Source organism: Ursus americanus, chromosome 23 (assembly GCF_024610735.1).
Source record: "Ursus americanus isolate L20-20 chromosome 23, mUrsAme1.1.p, whole genome shotgun sequence".
Classification (NCBI taxonomy): Eukaryota; Metazoa; Chordata; class Mammalia; order Carnivora; family Ursidae; genus Ursus; species Ursus americanus.
The window spans coordinates 12,410,665-12,432,741 of record NC_142149.1 but is presented as its reverse complement, the minus strand read 5'-3'; the positions used below and the strand labels follow the sequence as shown (position 1 = coordinate 12,432,741).

General features: G+C 44.7%; 1 protein-coding gene across 2 annotated transcripts in view; it reads right to left on the bottom strand.

Moving 5' to 3' along the window:
- Nucleotides 1–13,336, bottom strand: part of PRKCA (protein kinase C alpha) — a 385,206-nt gene extending 371,870 nt beyond the window's left edge. Inside the window, exons 1-2 of one of the 2 annotated variants that reach the window (XM_045814536.2) lie at nt 13,086–13,336; nt 10,034–10,065 (exon numbers count right to left, since the gene is read on the bottom strand). In XM_045814536.2, the coding sequence (XP_045670492.1) occupies nt 10,034–10,065; nt 13,086–13,258 (205 nt within the window). In that variant the 5' untranslated portion in view covers nt 13,259–13,336. The remainder of the gene's footprint in view (nt 1–10,033; nt 10,066–13,085) is intronic. The other variant, XM_045814537.2, reaches the window with a different exon arrangement.
- Between the last annotated feature and the right edge of the window lie 8,741 nt (nt 13,337–22,077).

The window sequence follows — 22,077 nt, the reverse complement described above, 5'->3', positions numbered from 1 at the left end:
AGAAAGCATTAGGACAATGAGATGTATAATACAAAGTTTAATAAACCCAAAGCCTCATCCACTGAGTTATCCCCTGCTCTAGCCCTTCACTTTTCATCTTCTTCTTCTACCACATTTTATGAGATTCCCTTTAGACCACTACAGCAAGTCTTAATCATACTAACTACTCCAGCTCCTACTTGATAATTAATCTTTATAAAATGCAACTTTGCGAGTTAATTTGCATCACATGAGTACAGACTCCGCTCGATACCGGCAGGTGCTATGGTGCTTGATGGTACAATTAAGCAAAAAGGGAAACTAGACTATGCATCTCAACTCTTATCCCTAAACTCGCATTTAGACCTAAATAAGAAACAGTCCTGCATGCTTCTGAACTGCTTAACGTTCACGGGATTTTTAAAGGCACGCATGTGGTAGAGAGAAAATTTAAGAAGAATGAGGTTTTCCATCTTAATGAGTCATTCAGATTGAAGAAATAATGTGGAACTAAACAAAAGTCAACTTAATGATCAAACTCAGCATGTGAAAAAGTTAGATTTATTAAGATTTCGAAATCAGGTGAATGACTCATAACATGATCATTGTTTTGTAATCCACCTATTAAAGGTTAAATATCCGTGCACAGCTTATGATTACAAGCTCACCAAAGAAAAACACGTCAGAATAAGATAAAAGTAGGATTTGAATTATTCTCTACGTTGTTAGTTCAGAACCAAGCTGCAGGATCTAAGATTTTTTGTGTAATCTCCCATTTTCATATTTTAAGAATTACAGTTGCATGCACTCATTCAAAAGGAAAACACATTAAGCTCATTTACTGCCTCTTAATTTCAAGACAATTCCAAACGGAAACTAACGAAGGCCTTTACAAGCACATGCCTAGCTTTCTTGAATCGATGAGTTTTATTCCAATTACAACAAACGGCATCACAAATCATACTTTATTAGATAATCTAAGGAAAGGAAGAAGGAATGAAAAGAGAAGTAAAAGGGATTGGCTACTTATCTGTACAGCGTCAGATAGGAAACAACTACTGCCCATTAAGTACAGATCTTTACTAAAGCTGCCTGGTCTCAAGGGCACCAGACCATGCACCAACTACCTGACTTCTCTCTGCCCCCCCCCCCCGTCTGCTCCTCCAGAGCGGGAGAACAGCGATGCCAGCTCCCCACAGGGAGGTGCACCTTGTAAGCACAGGCCAGCATAGTAGTACAGGAGTTTTTCTTTTGCAAATCTGAACCCACATGAAAATCCATCTTCTGTTGCAAACGGCCGTGCTCTGCAGCAGCCCTCTGCCTTCCTCCACAAAGGTATAGAACATTCTCCCAAGTTTAGCACCATGGAGAAGGCAAAACCACTGATGAGCCGGAAGTTCTGACAATCAGTACCCGGTTTTTAGAACTGTGATTTTAATAGGCTAGTTCTCATTCCCCTTATTAATATGTATGAGCAAATCTAATCTCAGTATCTCACCTCTGGTCCTATAACTTCCATACCGTAACACTCTGGACCTCCAACAGGATGCTGTCATATGGTATCAGCTTCATAAGAGACCCTTGGAATAGTGTCAAAACCATGCACTTTCTAAAATAAGCTGTTTTCTAAGCTCCAGTACAATGTATCTTTCACATGGAGATACAATGCTTTAACCTCCAGTAACTGCCACCTTCTTCTGCAAACTAGGAACCATGTAAAAAGATATGCGATCCTGTGCTGGCCCAGAAGCAGTATGTGGGGAAAAGCATGTAGTTCTATACCACATTTGTGGAACCTGCTTTTCTGCTGGGGATTGGCACTGGCAACATCTGGAATAGTATGCCTTCTCCCTCCATCCTGGTCTGTGCTGCTCCCTGAACTTGCAAGTCCCTTTCACCCCCCTCCTCTCCTTTTGCTCCAGTTATTTCCCTCCCTTTAGAAAATTTTACCATCTCTTCAAAGGAAATTCTCTGTACCCTACAAAGCCCAAATGGAAAGCTACTTCCTAATGAGCCCAGAAAACCTCTCCCCACCCCCACGGGGACTTCAACAATCCCGATCTCATTCAGAATTCTATTACACATTTTTCTTCATCCAGCGTTTCCCTATGCTGATGCCAGGGGCTCTGACCCATGCCCCACGGTGCCTGGCACGATATACAGAGCAGGTCTACACATCCGGCATTATCTCCCACTACGAGCAGTATGCACAGTGTTACAGAGCTGAACGACTCTTCATTTTTCCACACCTCCTAAGTCAAGTAAGTGGCCGAAGCCTAACGAACAGAAGGAACCATGAAGCAGAACACTTGGGTTCACAGTATGGAATCTGGACCCATACTGCCTGGGTTTGAAGCCCAGCTCCACCGTTTTGTGACCCTGGACAAGTTCTACACTTCTATGCCTCAGTGTTTGTTTCCCAGTCTATAAAATGGGGGTAATACTACTTACCTTTTCAAAATTGTGATGATCAAAGGCATTAATGGAAAGTGCTCAGAACAGCGTCTAAGAGTAAGCACTACACGGGTGACCGTTTCAAGTGCAGGGAAGTCCACATCATGGACTACTGTGAATGAACTTCTGTACATAGCATTAAGAGTCAAAAGTGCCAGTTTTTCTGTTGGTGAAACCACAGGAGTTGAATCGTACCCAGGAAAGCTTTTTGCTCAATTTAGCTGTTAATCAGACTCTCCTCTTACCCCATTTCTCATATAAGTTTGTCCAAGTTGTATCTAAAATTTATAAACAATTTCATGTCCCATATTTCTACCCTCGTGTCCTACCTATTGGAGTCACCCCCGATAATACAGATGGATCCTGTATTTCCCAAAATGCCAAAACTAAAGAGGTATAGCTGTTGGGGGGTTGGGGAGGGGTGGAGAAACACAGCCAAGTGAAGGCATTGAAGATTAACTGCCCTCATGCTAATCTTACTTTGTGAACCCATTCGTAATTCTGATCTTGTGCTAACAATTAATCAAATCATTCCCCTCCATTACATTTTTGATAGAAATCTATTTCCAGAAGCCATTTTCCCCTTTGTATAATTTAATAAAGGGCTTTAATGTAGCTACAGTAATTTCATCTAGATTTGACTGAATACCATACCAATCCTGAAGTGTTCACATCTCAGCCTGAAAGTCTAACCTACGGTTTCACAGTTTAGTAGAAAACAAGACCTGAAATAAAGGGTTTGTCATGGAAATTCTGACAGGAGGACAGCAAAGCCTTAATTCTGTCACCGAGAAATGTTTCCACGTTTCCCTTCATGGCATCATTCTTTCCTCTAATATAAATCCAGGCTTTGTAAGTACTGAAGAAGTTTCCATTTGGCTCTGAAGAATGTTTTCTGCAGAACTGTTTGAATGGGAAGCCCTGCTCCACCCTGCCAGCCTGGTAGGTTCCTCAGCACTCATTTCTAAGGAGGGGAGCAGCTCTGTGCTTTGTGGGATGCGCCGGGGAGGAAAGCGTGCAGAAAGTGAGCACTCCTACGTGTCCAGCACCTCGCCACAGTCACCGTTCGTCTTCCCCCTCACAGGAAGAAGATCTTTAAAGGGACTTATTCAGTTCTAACAGCTCTCAGGTGCTTCTATGGCCACGCTCATCCGGCCCTTCTCACATCAAGGCACAGAAACCTTTCAGGTGCACGAAGTTTAAAAATATCAGAATCAGGGGCGCCTGGGTGGCGCAGTCGTTAAGCACCTGCCTTCGGCTCAGGGCGTGATCCTGGCGTTCTGGGATTGAGCCCCACATCAGGCTCCTCCGCTGGGAGCCTGCTTCTTCCTCTCCCACTCCTCCTGCTTGTGTTCCCTCTCTCGCTGGCTGTCTCTATCAAATATATATATATATAATTTTAAAGATTTTATGTATCTCAGAATCAATGAAGTTGAGCTACAACGCCTTCTGGAGCATGCCAGGCTGGTTTCAGCTATCAGCCATCTCGAAGTACAAGAGAACATTTAAAGGACTGTACCAAATACGTGTAGTGGAGCTGGTTTAGGATTTTTCACCCTGTACCCAAGACCTTTCCCCCCCATCCCGGCTGTGGTCCATAACTGGCTCTTGCTTTATTTGTGGCAATAAGATTCATTTTGGATTTCTAGATGCTTCTCTAAAGACAGTAGGCACATTAAGTGGTTTATTCCTATTAGGTTTAGCATTGCATAGAACTTATAGATACAAATTAGCATTTTGAACAGACATGCTTAGCTTTGGAAAATACTTAAGTCACTGAAAGATCTATCCTAGTTGACATAACTAGGAACTATAAACTAGATTTAAAAAAATGGTATGCAGGCAGAAGTCACTGACCCTTCTGGTTATGGACATTCATATCATATCTCTCCTTTTATATAATCACACACCCAACAAATATTTATATAGCGTCTACCAAGTGCCAGGCACTGCATTAAACCCAGGAGACAGAAATAAGACTCACTCCTTGTTTTCAAGGCTAGCAGAAGAGACAAACGATGCAGGGTGAAGGGTCCTAGAATAGGGAGAGCATCCAGAACAGTGAGGATGGAAAAGGTCTGAACTAAACTTTAGGCTAAGACTCACAGGAGAAAGAGGTGTTGGGGGGGGGGGGGGGGATGGACAGGACACTTTCTGGGAAACTGCAACTTATTTGCCATGACTGGTGGGTGGAGAGAAGGAAAGCATCCTTGGGCGAGTCTGAAAAAGCAAAAACAGACTTGAATTTGAAATGTCCTGCTGAGGAGCTGAACTTCATCCTGAGAGCATTCATAGCAGAGTTTCCCTATTTTGAAAATACTTTGATGGAAAACAAATGAGCAAGCTAAGGGTTCATGGGCTTAAAAACTTAAGTCTGAATAACATTACCTAAGAAAGTGAAACACTCAGGGAAGTAATTTCATCATAAATTTAAAGCAGAAACTCCAATGTCAGATTCACCGGCAAAAATAAATATTAGGGTTTCTACTGCCTGGGAGGAGGAAGAGCCACTCCACAGGCTACCGCATCCGATTGGGGGGGGGGGGGGTAAAACAGAAGGCTTCCACAAAGTGAAAGTAGCAATTCGGAAAGCCATTAATCAGAGATGGTTTCCGAACAAGGATACAGCACCAAGTGGGAATACCGACAGGTCTGTCCGTGTGTCCCTGCTTCTACCAAGTATTCATGCACTTTTGTGGAGGAAGGAAGTATTGGAAAGAAAAGCAGTTCCAACTGCCCCTCTACCCCACTTCTGTTTTAGGTATTCCTGAACAATTTCATCTCTGAAACGGAAATACTTTGATCGGACCTCGGTACAAAACCGCCAGAATTTCAAATTACAGTCTTCTGTGGACTGGTGTTCCTGGAATCGTATCAATGATCCCAGGAGCTCACTTATAGTTAACACAGCTTCCAGCCTGCGAAGTAACCAATGAGAAATGGGGTGCAGAGATGCTGAACCCAGGCCTGAAGACAGAAAACCCTGGTGTCAACTATGAAAAAAATCAGCTTGTTGCCAAAAATTTAGGAGTGGCTGATCCAGTACATAAGGACAAGTCTGTTAAAGGCAGTCAACTCAGACCTCAGCCCCCCTTTCTATCTCCTGACAATGGCCCCCCAGCATCCTATAAGGCATCCCATAAGCTATGGTAAGAACAAGACAGCGTTGTCTGAAAAGCCGCCAACTCCATCCCCTCTGTTAAAGGTCATCCTCCCCTAAATCGCTCTGGTTTTCTGGAATGCCTTTGCTTACACAGCCAAGACAAGACGGGGAGGGCAGCAGAACTTCCTTCTCCCAAACATCAACTTTCTTATAGAAGGGATGAGCAACACCATCCCTATCAGGTGAGCTGATGGAAAGATCTACCCTGAAACACGCCTTCAAAATGGAATGTCAGAGGCTAAGGGAAACCGATTTTTAACCCATAACCGCTGAAAAACAGCACTTCAATTGGAGTCACAGGTTAAGTACAGTATTTGGTGTGGGCTTAGCAGAGAAATGGCTCCAGGTTCAGGACGGATTCAGAGCATCTTGGAGCCCCAGAGAGGTGCATTCAGTTCCCGGCAGACACCTCAAACACCCAGTGTTGGGCATTCAGAGCCAGTCTCCTGTCGATCACAGTCATGGGGGGGAGGGGGGATTCTGACGCACTCTTTAGGGTATCTTAAAGATCCTGGCTTAGTTGTTCATTTTGATTTGTGACATTAACGAATAGAAAAAGCAGAAAAAAAAACATGCTAAGATCAATCAGATGTTATCAGGTGACATAAGTGTTTGGCGCAAAGAAACAGGTCCCATTTGGAGCCTGTTTATCACTGAAATTTGAGAAGTGCGCCGTTCGTGGGGGGGGGGGGGTGTCATGCTTGCTCAATCCCTTTTCCAGGGGTGAAAGCAACAGAGGAGACGATTTTGGCTCCACTGCCCCAGAGGAAGACAACATTCGAGCAGCGTGGTGGACAGCCTCTCCTCTTCCAGGGCAACAGCTCTGGGAAGCAGCCGGAGCACGAGACTACAGACTACCGACTCGAGACAGACCTTCGAGGTCTGAATCTCCACATCATCAGTGATCAGGTCAGACAAACCTTTCTTGCTCGGGCGGGCGGGGGGGGGGGGGGGGGAGGGAGAAGGAGGGGATGGGATGGGAAGGAAGAGGCTGTCTGGGGGAGAAGGCCCAGCTCTCTGCTAGCCTCACAGGAGAAAATCAGCACCGAGTAGATCAAGCAAACCAAGAGAATGTGAAGCCAAACCCCCAAAAAAAAAAAAAAAAAATCAAAGGCCACTTCTGTCATCAAGGGTATTTCAGATCTACAAAGGGACAAGCTCATCTTCATCTCTAAGAATCTTAGGATTATTTCACGGCTCCTCGAGCTACTCTGCACTCTTTGTTCCCCCCAGTGTTTACAGGCCCCTGGTTTCGCTATTTAAGGCAGCAAATGTTCACAGTGGGATCCTCCTGTGTGACCCGCCCAGGTAATATCCACTTTTTCAGGGCTGTCCACCTGGACTGCAATCTAAAGAAGGGCAGAGTGTCCATGAAGTGCAAGGGGCAACAAGCCAACAGATCTTCAGAAAAGTTTCCTGCTTCCACTCAGAGTGCTTCTTGGGGAAGGGAAGTGGGGGCGGGGGGGAATCTTTATGTGGTTGTAAAAGGCTGTCTAAGTCACACAGATTAGAAACCCAGTTTTGAAGGGTGACACCTCACATCTTCAGTCAATGTTAAGAACCGGAAGACTAAGTGAAATAATGACGATGTTAAAGCTATCTTACATGAAGAGATGACTCATTTGGAACATACGCACCTCTCTAAAGTATACTTAGCTACAGATACTGTATCTACCGGCCAAGATGACATACTACATACTGGGAGCTAGAAGTTGCCTCCATCAGGTGAGAAAAACTTGCAAGCCCAGCTGCCATCTCCAGAGGGCAGGTTGCCAAAGGCACAGGACGAGGAGATGTCCTCCTGAAGAACGGGACTAACAGAACAGGCAAGATTTTAAGTTGGAGAACATGAAAACAGGTGTATTCTAACTTAAACGTATTCTAAAATGGCCAGATGTTAAGGGCGCCTATGTGGTTAGTGGGCAATTCCTGGTCTCAGCCAGGTCTTGATCTCAAGGGTTGGGAGTTCAAGCCTCACGATGAGATCCATGCTGGGCATGGAGCCAACTTAAGAATGGCCAGATGTTAGTGCTTTTGAGAATGCCAAATGGAAATGTTAGGTAACTATATTTGTGCAGTTGAAAAGCACCATCCTGAGCGAACATCCTGAAGTTATAGGATAATTAGCATATGCCTACTTAAAGTCAAATATAGAGGACACATACTAAACAAAATGGGACAAGCAGATAGCATGTGACGGATGGGTTGCAGTTGCAGTTTATGAATTAAGATCTGTAGATGCAGTACAGAAACTCCTATAAGGAGACCTGTGGTTTTTACTTCAAGGAACAGTGCACAAAGTACATATTCATTGCTCTATTTTGTCCAGTTTGTAAGAACTAAATTTCAAGTATTAAAGGCAATTCACAGAATACAAACGGCTAAAACAAGTTTGAAAAATGTTCAAACTTATCCAGATGAAGATGGGGAGCTGGGGGGACTTTCACCTACCAAAGCAAAAATGTCAAAGACCTGTATTCTCTAATATTGGTAAGAGTGAAAGGAAAGGGGGACACTCATTAATGCTGAAAATGTAAATGGTTACATTTTGAGAGGAACGTAGCTATACTCATTAAAATTTACGATGTACTCCTGTTCTAGGCATTATAGAAATACTAGCGTCCAAGAATATTGTTGATAGCAACATTGGACTAGTAAGAAATTAAAATAGAGAAATGGATGAATAGGTTTGATACACCCACACATGCAACCATTAAGTTAGGACAAATGTTTTAACAGGGAAGGATATCCACCATATACTGCAGGGGGGGGCAAACGGCAGGATTTAAAACTTCGATCTCTTAAAAGCTATGAATGGATATCTTAAAAAGAACTTATCCCTGAGGGAGAGAAGAGAGAAGGGCATAGAATTTCACTTTTTACTTTATGGAAGTTATGCGGACATAAGACAACCTGCTAATCCACTCAAAAAAAAAAAAAAAAAAAAAAAAAAAAAAAAAAAAAAAAAAAAACTCCAGTCTGGGGAGGAGAATTATGCAGCCCTCCCACCCCGCGCGCCTAATATGGCCATTCTTATTTCAGCAAAACTGACTCCAACAAGCAGGTCTAAAAGGGACCAACTTTTCCTGAAGTCTTATTAAAAAAAAAAAAAAAAAAAAAAAAAGTAGTTAAAATAAGCCCTCCTTTCTCAAGTATTCTTGTGTTTCCATAGGTTCCCATCCAAACATTACAACAAGTAAATGCCAATCACAGCAGCTCAGAACCACACTTTTCACATTTAAACTTCCTAGAAAAAAATTTAAAGAAATTTCAAGCTGAGACCCAAACATTGCCTAATATAAATTCAGGTCCACAACTAAGAAATGTAAAGAGCTCCACCTTCCTTTCATCTTTTATAAAAAGGGATGCAACACACTGTTCTCTTTATTCCTTAAAGGAATACCCCTTGATTTCCCAATGTAACTCAGTGATTTTTATTCGACAGGTATTTGAAGCACATCATAAAGGTATTAACACCATAAAATAGCTGCACCGAAAAATAGATTAACACACAAGTTCATGAATTTGAAGAACTTTAAAAGTTAAGCTAACTCACAAGCACAATTTTAAAGTACACAGTGTCTCCCTGATGGCCTTACTATTAAATGGTGTTAGGATAATATCTTCCAGGTTGAATGTACACTTCCCACTTGCCCTAATAAACCAATGCCCAGATGGGAAATGTAACCAGAACTAAACAAACATAATATAGCGAGGAGAGCTAGAAGGTGGGCTAGGAGCCTGAGATGCCTTCACAAGGTACAAAGTATTAAGTTTAAAGAAATAGAAGGGAGAGTATAAAAAAAATGAGATACTTGACGTGTGTAAAATGGGACTACAGATCCAAGGTGGAAATAAATGGATTTCTTTCCAGATGCAATGAGTAGTACAAATACACATTAAAGGTCACATTCACACTAAAGGAAACACAGAAACATGTGCCTCCTAGCAGAGCAACCCATTCTAGTCTAGGGAACTTTAAAATGTGCTAACTTTGTTCTGAACAATAATCCGTAATCAAAAAATTACCAGAATGATGCATGGCCTAAGATTAGTTACAATGAATGAGTCCAACCCAATACATAGGTAAGAGATAAAGAACAAAAACGAGCAAGAACAAGAAAAGCCACATGAATACAAAGTGATTCCATTTCTTTTCCTCAACACCCACACGAAGACAGCAGTTTCTGACAAGAATGTTCTTGGCAAAAAATAAAGTTACAGGAAGGCTTTTTTTCTTCAATGAGAAAAAGGCAGCTCCATATGCAGATTACTAGGCAATACGATTTTTTTTTTTTAACGGCCCAAATTTACAGACCTCATTTTGAAAATATCTTAATTTTTTTTTTTTTTATCACAAAGACTAGAAATACCATTCTTGTTTGGAATGCTTATTTCTTGTGGTATTTGAAAATAAAATCCAACGTGGCAGCTTACCTTGGCACTGGAAGCCTTGTTTCCCAAACCCCCTGAAAAACAGAAACAACAAAGTATCTTAACATATTTTGTGTTGTATACCATATTTTAAACCAGTTACGAGACAAAGCATTCCACAGAATTAAGGATTTGTACATGAAAACAAATGATTTAATAGGAAAAACACGCCCAGAGAGAGTACTGAATAAACTCAACATTGGGGGAAAAACAAAAACCTCTGTATGGCCCCCAAAGGCTCACTGAATTATTTCAATGTTTCAAGGTTCTTTGCGGTTTACACTTTGTTAACCATACTTAAGGTTCCAGACAATAGGACTAGGATATCCAGAGTTGGCCATAATATTCAACAAATAAAGACTATGGTTGAAGGAAGTGCTTTAAATCTGTCCCTGAAGACAAAATGAAGAGTCTTTTTCTCAAACTAAAGAGGGGCTTTATTTGTTATGAATGTACTTAAGATAGGTGTCTAGAAACCGCCAAACTGTACCACCCCACATTAAATTTTAGTTTAAAAGGAGACAGATTTCACAGAATACCGTTTTTATCGGTGGCATTTGAAGTTATGACCTAATTTTTTAGACCATCAATAGCATTCAAAGCAAACAGAGGCTATTTTCTTGTAAATTACTTTAGATTTACCCTGAGCAGAGAGCTCTACCATGGACATCAAATTGTAAACACTGTTTCAACTACGATGAACTGCATTAAAATTCTTCATCATAATCTCTTGCTTTACATAGCATTTTTGACAAAGCACTTCATAGATCTTTATATATGACTCAGTTATTCCCCCAAATATACTTAAGCACGAACATTTATAGTTTTAAAGTATCAGTATTTTAATATTTAAAACAACCTTGTAAATTAAGGACCCACAGAAACAATGAGAGACAACTGAAGTTAAAACCACTGCTAGGTAATCCTAGTGAATATTTTCTTGGAACTTTCAAGTAGTTTCTAGTTAGGCAGAGAAGCGCTACAGGAATTACTCTGGGAGGAAGCGGACAGGGAGACCTTTATTTTCCACTTCACATTACACCTGGTGACCTGAAGGGTCATAGCAGTTCACCAGGGGCTAATCCTTTAGAGTAACTGATAGTGGAAAGACAGTAGCTAACCTAGTTATGTATGTTGTCAGTCCCTTTCCTAATTCACCTACTTCCCAGAAGTAGTCAGCAGTCTCGGTGCTTTTTATGGGATCCCACAATCGGCATGGGAGGCTAAAGAAATCCCCTTAACGAGCTGCAGGAACCTCTTGCCCTGATGCTCCAAGAACTTTCTAGATCACCTTATCTACAGTTACTTTGGGCACAACTGCCTCATATGCTGACTTACACAGTGGAAGTCATTCATAGAGGAGGCTGTGCTTTTCATAAAAGTACTTTTGAGTTTTCTAAGAAGTAAAGGAAAAAGCACCTCATCAGCACCGTGTTTGTGGGACTCTCCCTTAGAATCTATCATACCTGGGGAAAAGTACCTCTAACAGCCATCCATGAAGGAAAAGCATCCTAGCACATTTGTGGGGCCTTTAGAGGTGATTTCCTCCAGATGTGATATTCAGATAATGCCACCCGTAGAGAAAAAAAATAAGCACATTAGCGGGGCTCTTGATTTCCCCCACCTGTGATGAATTCAGATGCCATCCGTAAGAGAAAAATTAAGCATCTTACTAGCACATTTGTGGACTTCACCCTTGGAGTGGTTTTTCCCCGGGGTTTGATGGATTCACACAGCCAACCCTAAGTTCTGCCTAGGGCCCCAAGAAGATACATGCCATTCAGAGGGTTAGTGGTACTGTCCCCCCCAGTGCAGCCCCTGACCTAGGAGAGACAGGAATTACAGAACCCCCGCCATAGCTCTGACTTGGGCAGTTACTACATACATTTACGAACAGGAGGTAGAAAAAGGTCAGGTATCTGCCAACCTGAGGGGAAAAAAAAAAACTGCTCCCTGCTCAAACTAGAGCACCTGGGGTTCCCTTTCTAAAGGGTTCGACTTTCTAAACTTTGGGGGTATTTTTCAGGGGAGGGGTGTCGAGGTTTCGAGAGTCAGTAAAAGCCACCGACTCTTACTAGAAAAAGGTATATACAGTTCTGCCTAGTTTCAAAGGGTTCAGAGACCCCTGAAGGCCATGCCTTTATCAGTCCTCCCCAGCCCCCAAACCCGTGGGCCCACAATACCGGCGTTCACCGTAAACTCTGTACCTGGACTCTAACACCTTACAGTAGTTTTCTTAACTAAGGCCTCTGTTCTCATCAACAGGGCTGCAGGTCTAATCTCGTGTTGACAGGGTCTATTTTAAATGACTCCCTCTGCCCTTCTGCCATTTGCCTGCTCCGTTTTAACTCCTCCTCCCCCACTGCAAGCTTTCAACAGTTTGCTGCCTCTCCACTCTCCCTGGGCTCACCCAGGAAAGTCCAGTCTTCCGTGCCCAGCAGATACAAGCTACAGTAGGCAAGGACCCAATGTTCCAGGGGAGTGCAAGCCCGCTGGGAAACAAAACACACACACCCGAAGGCGCCCAGCCTGGCTCGCCAGTAACTTGGACCGCGCGGCGCAATCGCCGCCGCTCCCCGGTTAGTTCGGGCGTGTTTCTCCGGGAAACTCTGCCCTTTGGATTCTCTTTTTCGCTCTTCCCTTCGCTCACACCCAGCAAGCAGCGGCTCCCCTGTCTGTACAGAAAGGCGGGTGCGCCCGGGAGACGAAGGAGACACTAGACCCGCAGAAGGGGATCAATGTCACTGAAGCGCGAGGCCAACCTCCTTCCTGCGGCAGGGGGTGTGTGACCTGGCGGCGACTTCCCCGGGAGTCCTGCCCGCGAGTGTCCCCGGCGCGCGCGTGTCGTTCCGGGCGAGAGTTCGGACTTGGCCGGCTCTCTCCAAGTTCCGAGTGAGTCGGCCCCAGAGTGGGCGCGCCCGAACCGAGGGGTCCGAGCGAGGGTCCCCAGGACGAAGTGAACCCGGACTAGAGAGGGACTGGTCCCCGGCCCCGGTCGCCGCGAGGGGAGGGGGTCCGGGCGCCCGGCCGTGCGCCCCGGCCCGCGCGCACCTACCAGATGAAGTCAGTGCAGTGGCTGCAGAAGGTGGGCTGCTTGAAGAAGCGGGCGATGAATTTGTGGTCCTTCACCTCATGCACGTTCTTCTGCCTCAGCGCCCCTTTGCGGGCGAAGCGGTTGGCCACGTCCTGAGACGCCGTGGAGTCGTTGGCCGGGAAAACGTCAGCCATGGTCCCCCCAACCACCTCTTGCCTCCGCCGGGGAGCGGCAGCAGCCGGGGAGGGCCGGGGGGCGGGGGCGGGCGGGGGCAGGGCGGCGGGGCGGCTGGCTACCCCGGGCGGGGGGCGGGGGCGCGGGCCGGCAGCCGAGGTCGCGGCAGCGGCGGCGGCCGGGGAGAGTCGGGACGGAGCGGGCGCGGGAACCGGAGCCGCTCGCTCTCTGGCTGGCTCGCTGGCTGGCCCCACGCTCACTGACAGCCCGGCGCCCGGCGCTCGCGCTTCCTACTCTCGGCGGCAGAGGCGGCCCGGAGCGGCGCCGCCCACCGCGCATGCCCCGAGCGCGAGAGCCGCGGGGGCGCGCGGGGCCGGGGGCGCGCACGGGCGCCCGGGGAGTCGGAGCCTCCGCGTTTTGCGAGCAACCCCGGGAGGGGAGGTGGCGGCCTGGACCGGGCCCGCCCGAATTTGGGAGCGGAGGAGGACGCCAGGAGGGGCGGGCCGCTCTCCTTCACCGCCTTTTTCCTTTCCTCCTTTCTTTTTCTCCCTCCCCGCCCTCCTCCTTTCTTCCGCTTCTCGGGCACTGCACGCTGCTCTCCCGGCTCCCTCCTCCCACTCCTCAGCTCATCCTTCCCCTCCCGGCTCACCGGCTCCCGGCCGCCCTTGCTCCGGTGAGAAGTCCGACTCCCTGCTCTGCGCAGCGCCCCCAGCTGCCTCTCGGTCCGACCTGCCCCGAAGCTCGCCTTTCCTTACCTTCCAGGATCCGCCGATGCTCTGGGGCACGATGCTCAGGCTTTCTGTCGCTCCAGCTTTGTGTGCTCTAAAACGCCCGAACCCTCACCCCACCCAACGCTGCTTATATATGACAAGAGCAAGGGCGTGTTTGTAAATCATCGCACACGAACCCTACCACCTGCGTCTTAACTGCTGAGCTGTTTCTCGGCTGCATCTTGTACAGCCCTCTAATATGCACGTGGGATGGTTAAAGGACTTGTCCTAGTTATTTATCCCGTTACTCGCTGGCCACTACAGTGACAACGTTGATTGTCAGCCTTTCCTGATTTTACAAGTCCAGAACCTTAATTTAGAAATCATTTTGCAGCCTAAACTAATTACTGCAATAGTGGCAGGTGCGGAGTGCAGCCAGGACACTTGTAAATTACCAAGTAAAACTGCTTGTGAAAGGGTAGCTGGCGTGGATCTGCAAAGGACGCACTTGGGGATGTACCAGCTAATCACTTGCGGAATATTTATTAGTTCTGCCTCGAGGATGCTAAAATACGGAAGGGAAACAAACATCCCCCAGCATTTCACTATTGTTTTACCTCACTGCCAGATTCACTAAGTTCACAAAACAACTATACCCGCTGAAGAACATCAAGAAAAAGAACACATTGTTTACTCTTCAAGACGTTTAGGGGAAAAAAGACAAGGAAAAAAAACTTTGAAGGTCCATGTCATCTTAGAGCATATCACAAATTTCATATAGGTTACCATATTTTAAGATTGCCTAATTGAATGCTTGGTTCTAGAAATGTGCTTTATATTTTAGCAAGTGTATGCTATTGACTGGCCATTAGTGGAGCCTGCACTTTGCTGGCCCATTTACAATCTCTGGAGCCAATGTTGTCAGTGCTTAAAGAGACTGCACCTGCTTGATTCTCTGGTCAGAAATCTTACCTGTCACGGGAGCGCCCCCAGGCCAAGGAAGCAAAAAAGGAAGAGGTGAGAGAAGGAACGAAAAGCAGGGCACATTGGGAAAATTGATCAAATTTTCCACAAAACACTGTAAGCATCCCTCCTGAGCCATGGTTGTTTATTACTGATGATTGTAAATCCAGTAAAGCACAGTAGAATGAAACACCCAATGCTTTCCTCATAACCATCTTAATTTAAGAGTGGTCCTCACACATTTTATGAAGACAAGACTCTTTCTATTTCCCTTAAGCTTTGATGTAATGATAAAAGAAAAACATGGCAGAATTGGAGGGTGGGGTTGCTGATACTGGAACCCCCGAGGAAAGTAATAGGGAAGACAAGCTAAGAACTAAATGGGCTATGGCGGCAGCCTGATTATCTCCCAGGTGTGGAGTGGAGTGACTGATCTCAGCAATGGGTAGACCAGATGAAGACAATAGATCTCTTTTCTTTCAGGTTGTGGCTTTGCGTTCTTGCCTCAGTTGTTACTGTTGTTCCTTGTGGGTATAGAAAGAACTCACTAGAAGGTGGTTGACTGATAACTGGGCTAAGCTTCAGTGGTCAATTGCCTACAGCTTAGCACAATTGTGGGGGAGGGAGATGCCCCTGGAGCAGGATTCCCAAGCAATGGGAAGGACTAATGGGAACGTGGGCCACAGTTTTGCCCCTGCAGCCTACCTGAGAAGCCTCCTTGGTAAGATTGAATTGGAGGGGATTACAGAAAGGAGGAGAGGGAGTGGTCAGTCAGTCTTGGGCGTTAGTAATTATTGTAGAGTCAGCTGCTTCATGGAGAAAGTGCTGGAAGGAACAGGGAATGGTAGACTGAATAAAGAGTTTGTCAGAACCCTCCTCTCTTAGCCCTGCCTTTGAGAAGTAAGCTTGAGACTCTTTGGAGAGGTGTTGCTTAGACCAGCAGGACCCAGAGGCTGGGGGCTAGGATCAAAGTCGGGCCACGAAAATGGTGATTCCAAACCAGAGTGGTTTACTTAAAACCAATAATCTTTATGATTCAACCTAAAACTTGTTGCTCTGTGCAGATCACTAGTCTGTGTTCCAACGGATCAGGCCATTAGCAAATTGAGCAATAGGAATTGCTTACACGCATAAAAAGCTTGATTCTGAGATTTATAGTAACCAAGATAATTTAAAGACTCGTGTTTTGCTCTACACACTTAATCCAAGGTTTAGGAGAGCTGAGACAACTGGTGGAATATATAATTACTTAGGCTGTATTTAGAGTTAGGGTGAATGGCAGGTCTCATGAAATGGGTAGAGGCAAGGTCTAGCTGGGAAGAGGCTGATGCTGGGTAAGTTAGGGAGGAGGATAAGATTTCAGAGGGGTTGGTGGGTCAGAAGCCCCAGTCAGAGGTTAACACCAGGGCTACCAGGTAAAGTTGTACAAGGGGAAGGTGGGGGGCACCTGGGTAGCTCAGTTGGTTAAGCATCTGCCTTTGGCTAAGGTCATGATCCCACCGTCCTGAGATAGAGTCCTGCATAGGGCTCCCGGCTCAACAGGGAGTCCAGTTCACCCTCTGCCCCTCCTCCTGCTCCTGCTTGCTCTCTCTCACTCTGTGTGCGCTCTCTCAAATAAATGAATAAAATATTTTTAAAAGGGAGATGGGATGGAGGAAGAATTATCTTTCACGGTGTCCTCTCTTGTACTTCAGAAAATTTCTTCCTAGTTTAAGAGAAAAGGTAACTTTTAAAAGGCCTGGAAACAAAACACCATAGATTTCTAATTAGATATATTGTATTAAAAGAAGTGCATACCAACAATGGTACTTGCCACTCTAGAAAACAGTGTGGAGGTCCCTTAAAAAGTTAAAAATTGAGCTACCCTATGACCCAGCCATTGCACTACTGGGTGTTTACCCCACAGATATAGACGTAGTGAAGAGAAGAGCCATATGCACCCCAATGTTCATAGCGGCATTGTCCACAATAGCTAAATCGTGGAAGGAGCCGAGATGCCCTTCAACAGATGACTGGATTAAGAAGTTGTGGTCCAGGGCTCCTGGGTGGCATAGCGGTTAAGCGGCTGCCTTCGGCTCAGGGTGTGATCCCAGCGTTATGGGATCGAGCCCCACATCAGGCTCTTCCACTATGAGCCTGCTTCTTCCTCTCCCACTCCCCCTGCTTGTGTTCCCTCTCTCGCTGGCTGTATCTATCTCTGTCGAATAAATAAATAATATCTTTAAAAAAAAAAAAAGAAGTTGTGGTCCATATATACAATGGAAGATTACTCAGCTATCAGAAAGAACGAGTTCTCAACATTTGCTGCAACATGGACGGCACTGGAGGAGATAATGCTAAGTGAAATAAGTCAAGCAGAGAAAGACAAATATATGATTTCTCTCATCTATAGAACATAAGAAATAGGATGATCGGTAGGGGAAGAAAGGGATAAAGAAAGGGGGGGTAATCAGAAGGGGGAATGAAACATGAGAGACTATGGACTATGAGAAACAAACTGAGGGCCTCAGAGGGGAGGGGGGTGAGGGAATGGGATAGGCTGGTGATGGGTAGTAAGGAGGGCACGTATTGCATGGTGCACTGGGTGTTATACGCAACTAATGAGTCATCGAACTTTATATCGGAAACCGGGGATGTACTATATGGTGACTAACATAATAAAATAAAAAATCATTAAAAAAATTAAAAAAATAAAAGAAGTGCATAATTTGCTCATAAGTAGAAGAAGCAGGGTAGAAAACGGTATTCAAAGTAAGATTCTATTTTTAATTTTTTTAAGATTTTATTATTTATTTATTTATTTATTTGAGAGAGAGTGAGAGAGAAAGAGTGGGGGGGGGAGCAGAGGGAGAAGGAGAGAATCTTAGGCAGACCCTGCACCCAGCTCAGAGCCTGACGCGGGCGTCACTATCACGACCCTGACTGAGATCATGACCCGAGCCAAAAACAAGAGTCAGACGCTCAGCTGACTGAGCTACCCAGGCGCCCCGAGATCCCAGTTTTTCAAAATGTCTGTACACTTACATCTCTATGATGTAAGCATATAAATATGCTTACGAATGCGTGTACACACACACATATAAAGGCACATACAGCAAAATGTTCATTTAAGTGACTATCCCTGGACCGCGGGAGTACAGATACTTTTCTGCACTAGAAGAGAAGCCTTTGGCCCAGGACTCACATTTTAAAAGGACATTAGAAACCATAGTGTGTTAAGGTTTTCCTCTAATCAAAAAGGAGTCATTTATTATTTTAAACACAGCAAGTTTTATTGCCAGAATTTTGTTGTTGTTGCATGGAGTAGAACCATAGCAATCTGCATGTCAAATATCTGAGAAGTCTGTTTTAAAGCATTGACCCTCACCTCTTCCTTAGCCCTAACCCCCAACGGGGGTCGATCCTGAGTGGACTGCCCCAGGAAGCTTCGTGGTGCCCAGTGTTTCACTTCCCCCCTTAAGGTGTCTTTGCTCCACTTTCTTGCCGTTTTCTGCAGTAACCATGGCACAAACTAGGGGCAGGCTCGAGTACTAGCTCCAGCACTTACTGGTTTGTGTGACTTGAACAAATTAACTTCTCCAAGTCTATATTTCTCCTTTTAAAAATGGAGATATTCTTAACCTAGGATTTCCTTAAGCATTTAATCAGTTAGTGAGTATAAGTGTTGAATCAATCCTAAAGTTTCATACAAATGCGAGGTACGATGGTGCTTCTCAGCTCTTCCGAGTCTGCACTTTGGGGAAAGAGAGCTGAGAGCTCCCCTACTCGAAGCCAGTTCCTCCTCCCAAAGGGACAAATGTATTTCCCTCCACTCCCAGTGACCATGAAATGATGCATGGAAGGAGGATAAAATGTATCTTAGAGTTCACATTGCAAACAGATACCATTGCTCCCCCCACCCCCCGCCACCTTTAAATTGCTTTCCAGCGAAGGTGAAGGTCGCAGTGCCTGGATTCTTTGAAAATGCCGGTGGCAAGACAACCCAAGCAACTCCCATGACTTTCCATTCACTACTAATTGAAATGGGAGTGGGTACTTAAGAGTTATCCACAACTGGGGAAAGTTTCTGCCCACCTAAGTGAGAAAATGAACCCCGTGTACCTATCACCCAGATTCAACAATTATCATCAGTTCATGATGAATCCTGTTTCACCCATCCCCTACCTCATTATCTCTTTCTCTCGATAATGAAACCTTGAAACAAAGTAAAACATGCCAAAACACCAACACCAGGAGGAAACTTTTGCGGTGATGGCTATGTTCATTATTCATTGGTTCCCCGAGACGTTCATGTATCTAAACTCACCAAATTAAACACTTTAAATTTGTGTACGGTTTATTGTAAATCAATTATACCTTAATAAAACTCTTAAATTTTTAAAAGCTAAATAGCTAAGAACACTAAAACAAATAGACAAACTGGAAGAAGACCAGTAGAGAAACCAGTTGGCCCTTCCACATGGCATTCAGCTGCCCTTCCCCGGGGCGCTAAGACAAGCCCACTCTGTCCCATAACGGGCAGTCCAGTTTTTTTCCATTCCAGTACTCATCGAGCTCCAGCCCTATGGCAGGCACCTTGCTACACCCAGGAATGCAAAATAAAGAAGATACGCTCCCTGCCCTCGGGGAGCTCAGTGTCCTTCTGAGGTAGCCCAAAAGGAGAAAGCTTCAACCCTGGAGTGGGGTATCATTTAAAGACACACAGTCCGACAAGCAAAAGGAAATAAAGTTAAAATTAAAAGAACGTCATTTATTTCTCAAGTCCCTCAAAGGAAACCAAACAAAACCCGATTCATACCCAACCCCCAACCAGACTTTTCGACCCCCCTTTCTTCCCTTTATCTTTCTTGCCACACTCACGATGACTTCCCACATTCTCAGTAGCCTCTCAGAAACCCCCTCACCCCCCCCAAAAATAGTCACTCCCTTACCCACAGCTCCATTGGCTTTTACTCTCTCTCCTCCCCTTTGTTATTTTTTGTGCCCTTTATGATATATTATTTTGGACAAAACCTCTCTCCACCTCTCCCTTCAGGGCAAGGCCTTCTTCTGTACCCTTTCTGTGATTTTGCATCACCAAAAATCTAGGGACTGGTTTTAAACAGAGTAGGTTGGGGGGGAATGAGCTTCAAGGGGGCTGAGCAGAGGGAGAGAGCTGGCAATGACCAGCTCTAGGGCCACCGTTTGCAGGACAATGAAGGCAAGGTCCTGAAATATTAATAGAGTGTCCCGCATGTTTGCTATGCATTGCTACAGTGGTGAGTCCGGCAGATATGATCCCTGCCTCTGTGTAATTTACATTCTCTTTGTGCTTTGAGTGGGAGAGGGAAGTCTGGGGACACTTCCCCCTGGCAAAATTTAACTCCTCACATATGCTCACTTCTATTTCCAGGACAGCCATCCTTTAAGGCAAATGCATAACTACCTTCAAAACTTTGATCTCATTTTAGTTTGGACGTTTTATGCTATACGCTGTAATGAAGTAAAAATAGCACCACTCCCACCCAACTGGCATAGGGCAAAGATTCAAGGAGAACTTGGAGAAGCAGCTCAGAAGGTATGTCCAACAAAGTTTATACAGGTGGATCAGTAAGTGGGGTAGAATGCCAGGTTCCTCTGGGGTGGAGCAGTTTCACAAGATTCAGTGCAGTGGTGACAGCCGGGTTCTCTTGAATGTACACTTACTATTTTTTTTGACAAACTCTACAATCTGCAATTTTATCTGTGTTTGGCATGGCCTTGGAACTGGAATGGTGAGCCCTCCCAAAGCCTTGGAGTCCATTCAGATGTCACTCCAATTTCTATACAAAGTGTGGCTCTAATAAATAGAAAGAAGAAGGAAAGTATTCAAAAACACAATTTATTTAATAAATACTGATGGACCACAATAACATGCTCAGGCACTGTTACAAATATTGGGGATGAAGAGTGGACAGAACAGACAGTTTCAGTGGAGAGGTGGGGGGCGTCAAAGCTTGTTGGGGAGGGGTTTAGAGAGAAGGGAAGAAGAGAAACTGAAATGAGAGATTAGAGGATGCTATTGCAAATGGGAGTAAAAGAAGTGGAGGAGGGCAGCAATGTCCACAATAGCCAACTATGGAAAGAACCCAGATGTCCATCAACAGATGAATGGATAAAGATGTGGTATCTATATCTAATGGAATACTACTCAGCCATCAAAAAAATGAAATCTTGCCATTTGCAATGACATGGATGGAACTCGAGGGTATTATGCTAAGCGATATAAGTCAATCAGAGAAAAACAATTATCATATGATCTCATTCATATATGGAATTTAAGAAACAAAACAGAGGATCACAGGGGAAGGGAGGGAAAACTGAAACAAGACAATATCAGAGAGGGAGAAAAACCATTAGAGACTCTCATAGGAAACAAACTGAGGGTTGATAGAGGAGAGAGGGGTGGGGGATGGGGTAACTGGGTGATGGACGTTAAGGAGGGCACGTGATGTAATGAGCCCTAGGTACTATATAAGATTATTGAATCACTGACCTCTACCTCTGAAACTAATAGTATGTTAATTAATTGAATTTAAATTTTTAAAAAGTGGAGGAGGGTGGTCAGTGAACTCTAAAAACATGTTTTATGGGCGAATAACATTACATTTGTGTGATGAGGGGACCCACCCTGTAGAGGGAGCAGTAAATAGATGTGTCAAGAAGATATATAGACTAAGTATGGTTGATAAGGTGTTGGGGAAGAAAAAAATTTTCCTCTACCCCCTTAGGTTCAGTCTTTGGAGCATGTGAATTAAATTGACCAAAGGCAGATTAACAGGAGAAAAGACCAAGGTTTATTCATGTACCTATGCAGAGGCACACAGAAAAATAGTACTCAAAGGGGTGGTTAGAATTTGGGGCCTGTCTGACATCTTTAAAGAGGTAGAGAGGGGAGAAAAAGGACACTTATGCAAAAAACAAATGACTTTTAGGAAGACTAAATGGGCCTTTAGGAGAATAGATGGGAAATACAGTATTTTTGTGACAGTATCTTTTCAGGTGACTTCTTATCCCAGTGACTTCATCTCCAATGATTAAAGTTATGAAACTCCCAAGGAGGGGATCTGTGACAGTTGAATTCTTTGGAAGGCTCTGTTTTTAGGCAGATAAGGAGAATGGAGTTTGTGGCACAGCGACTCTGAAAA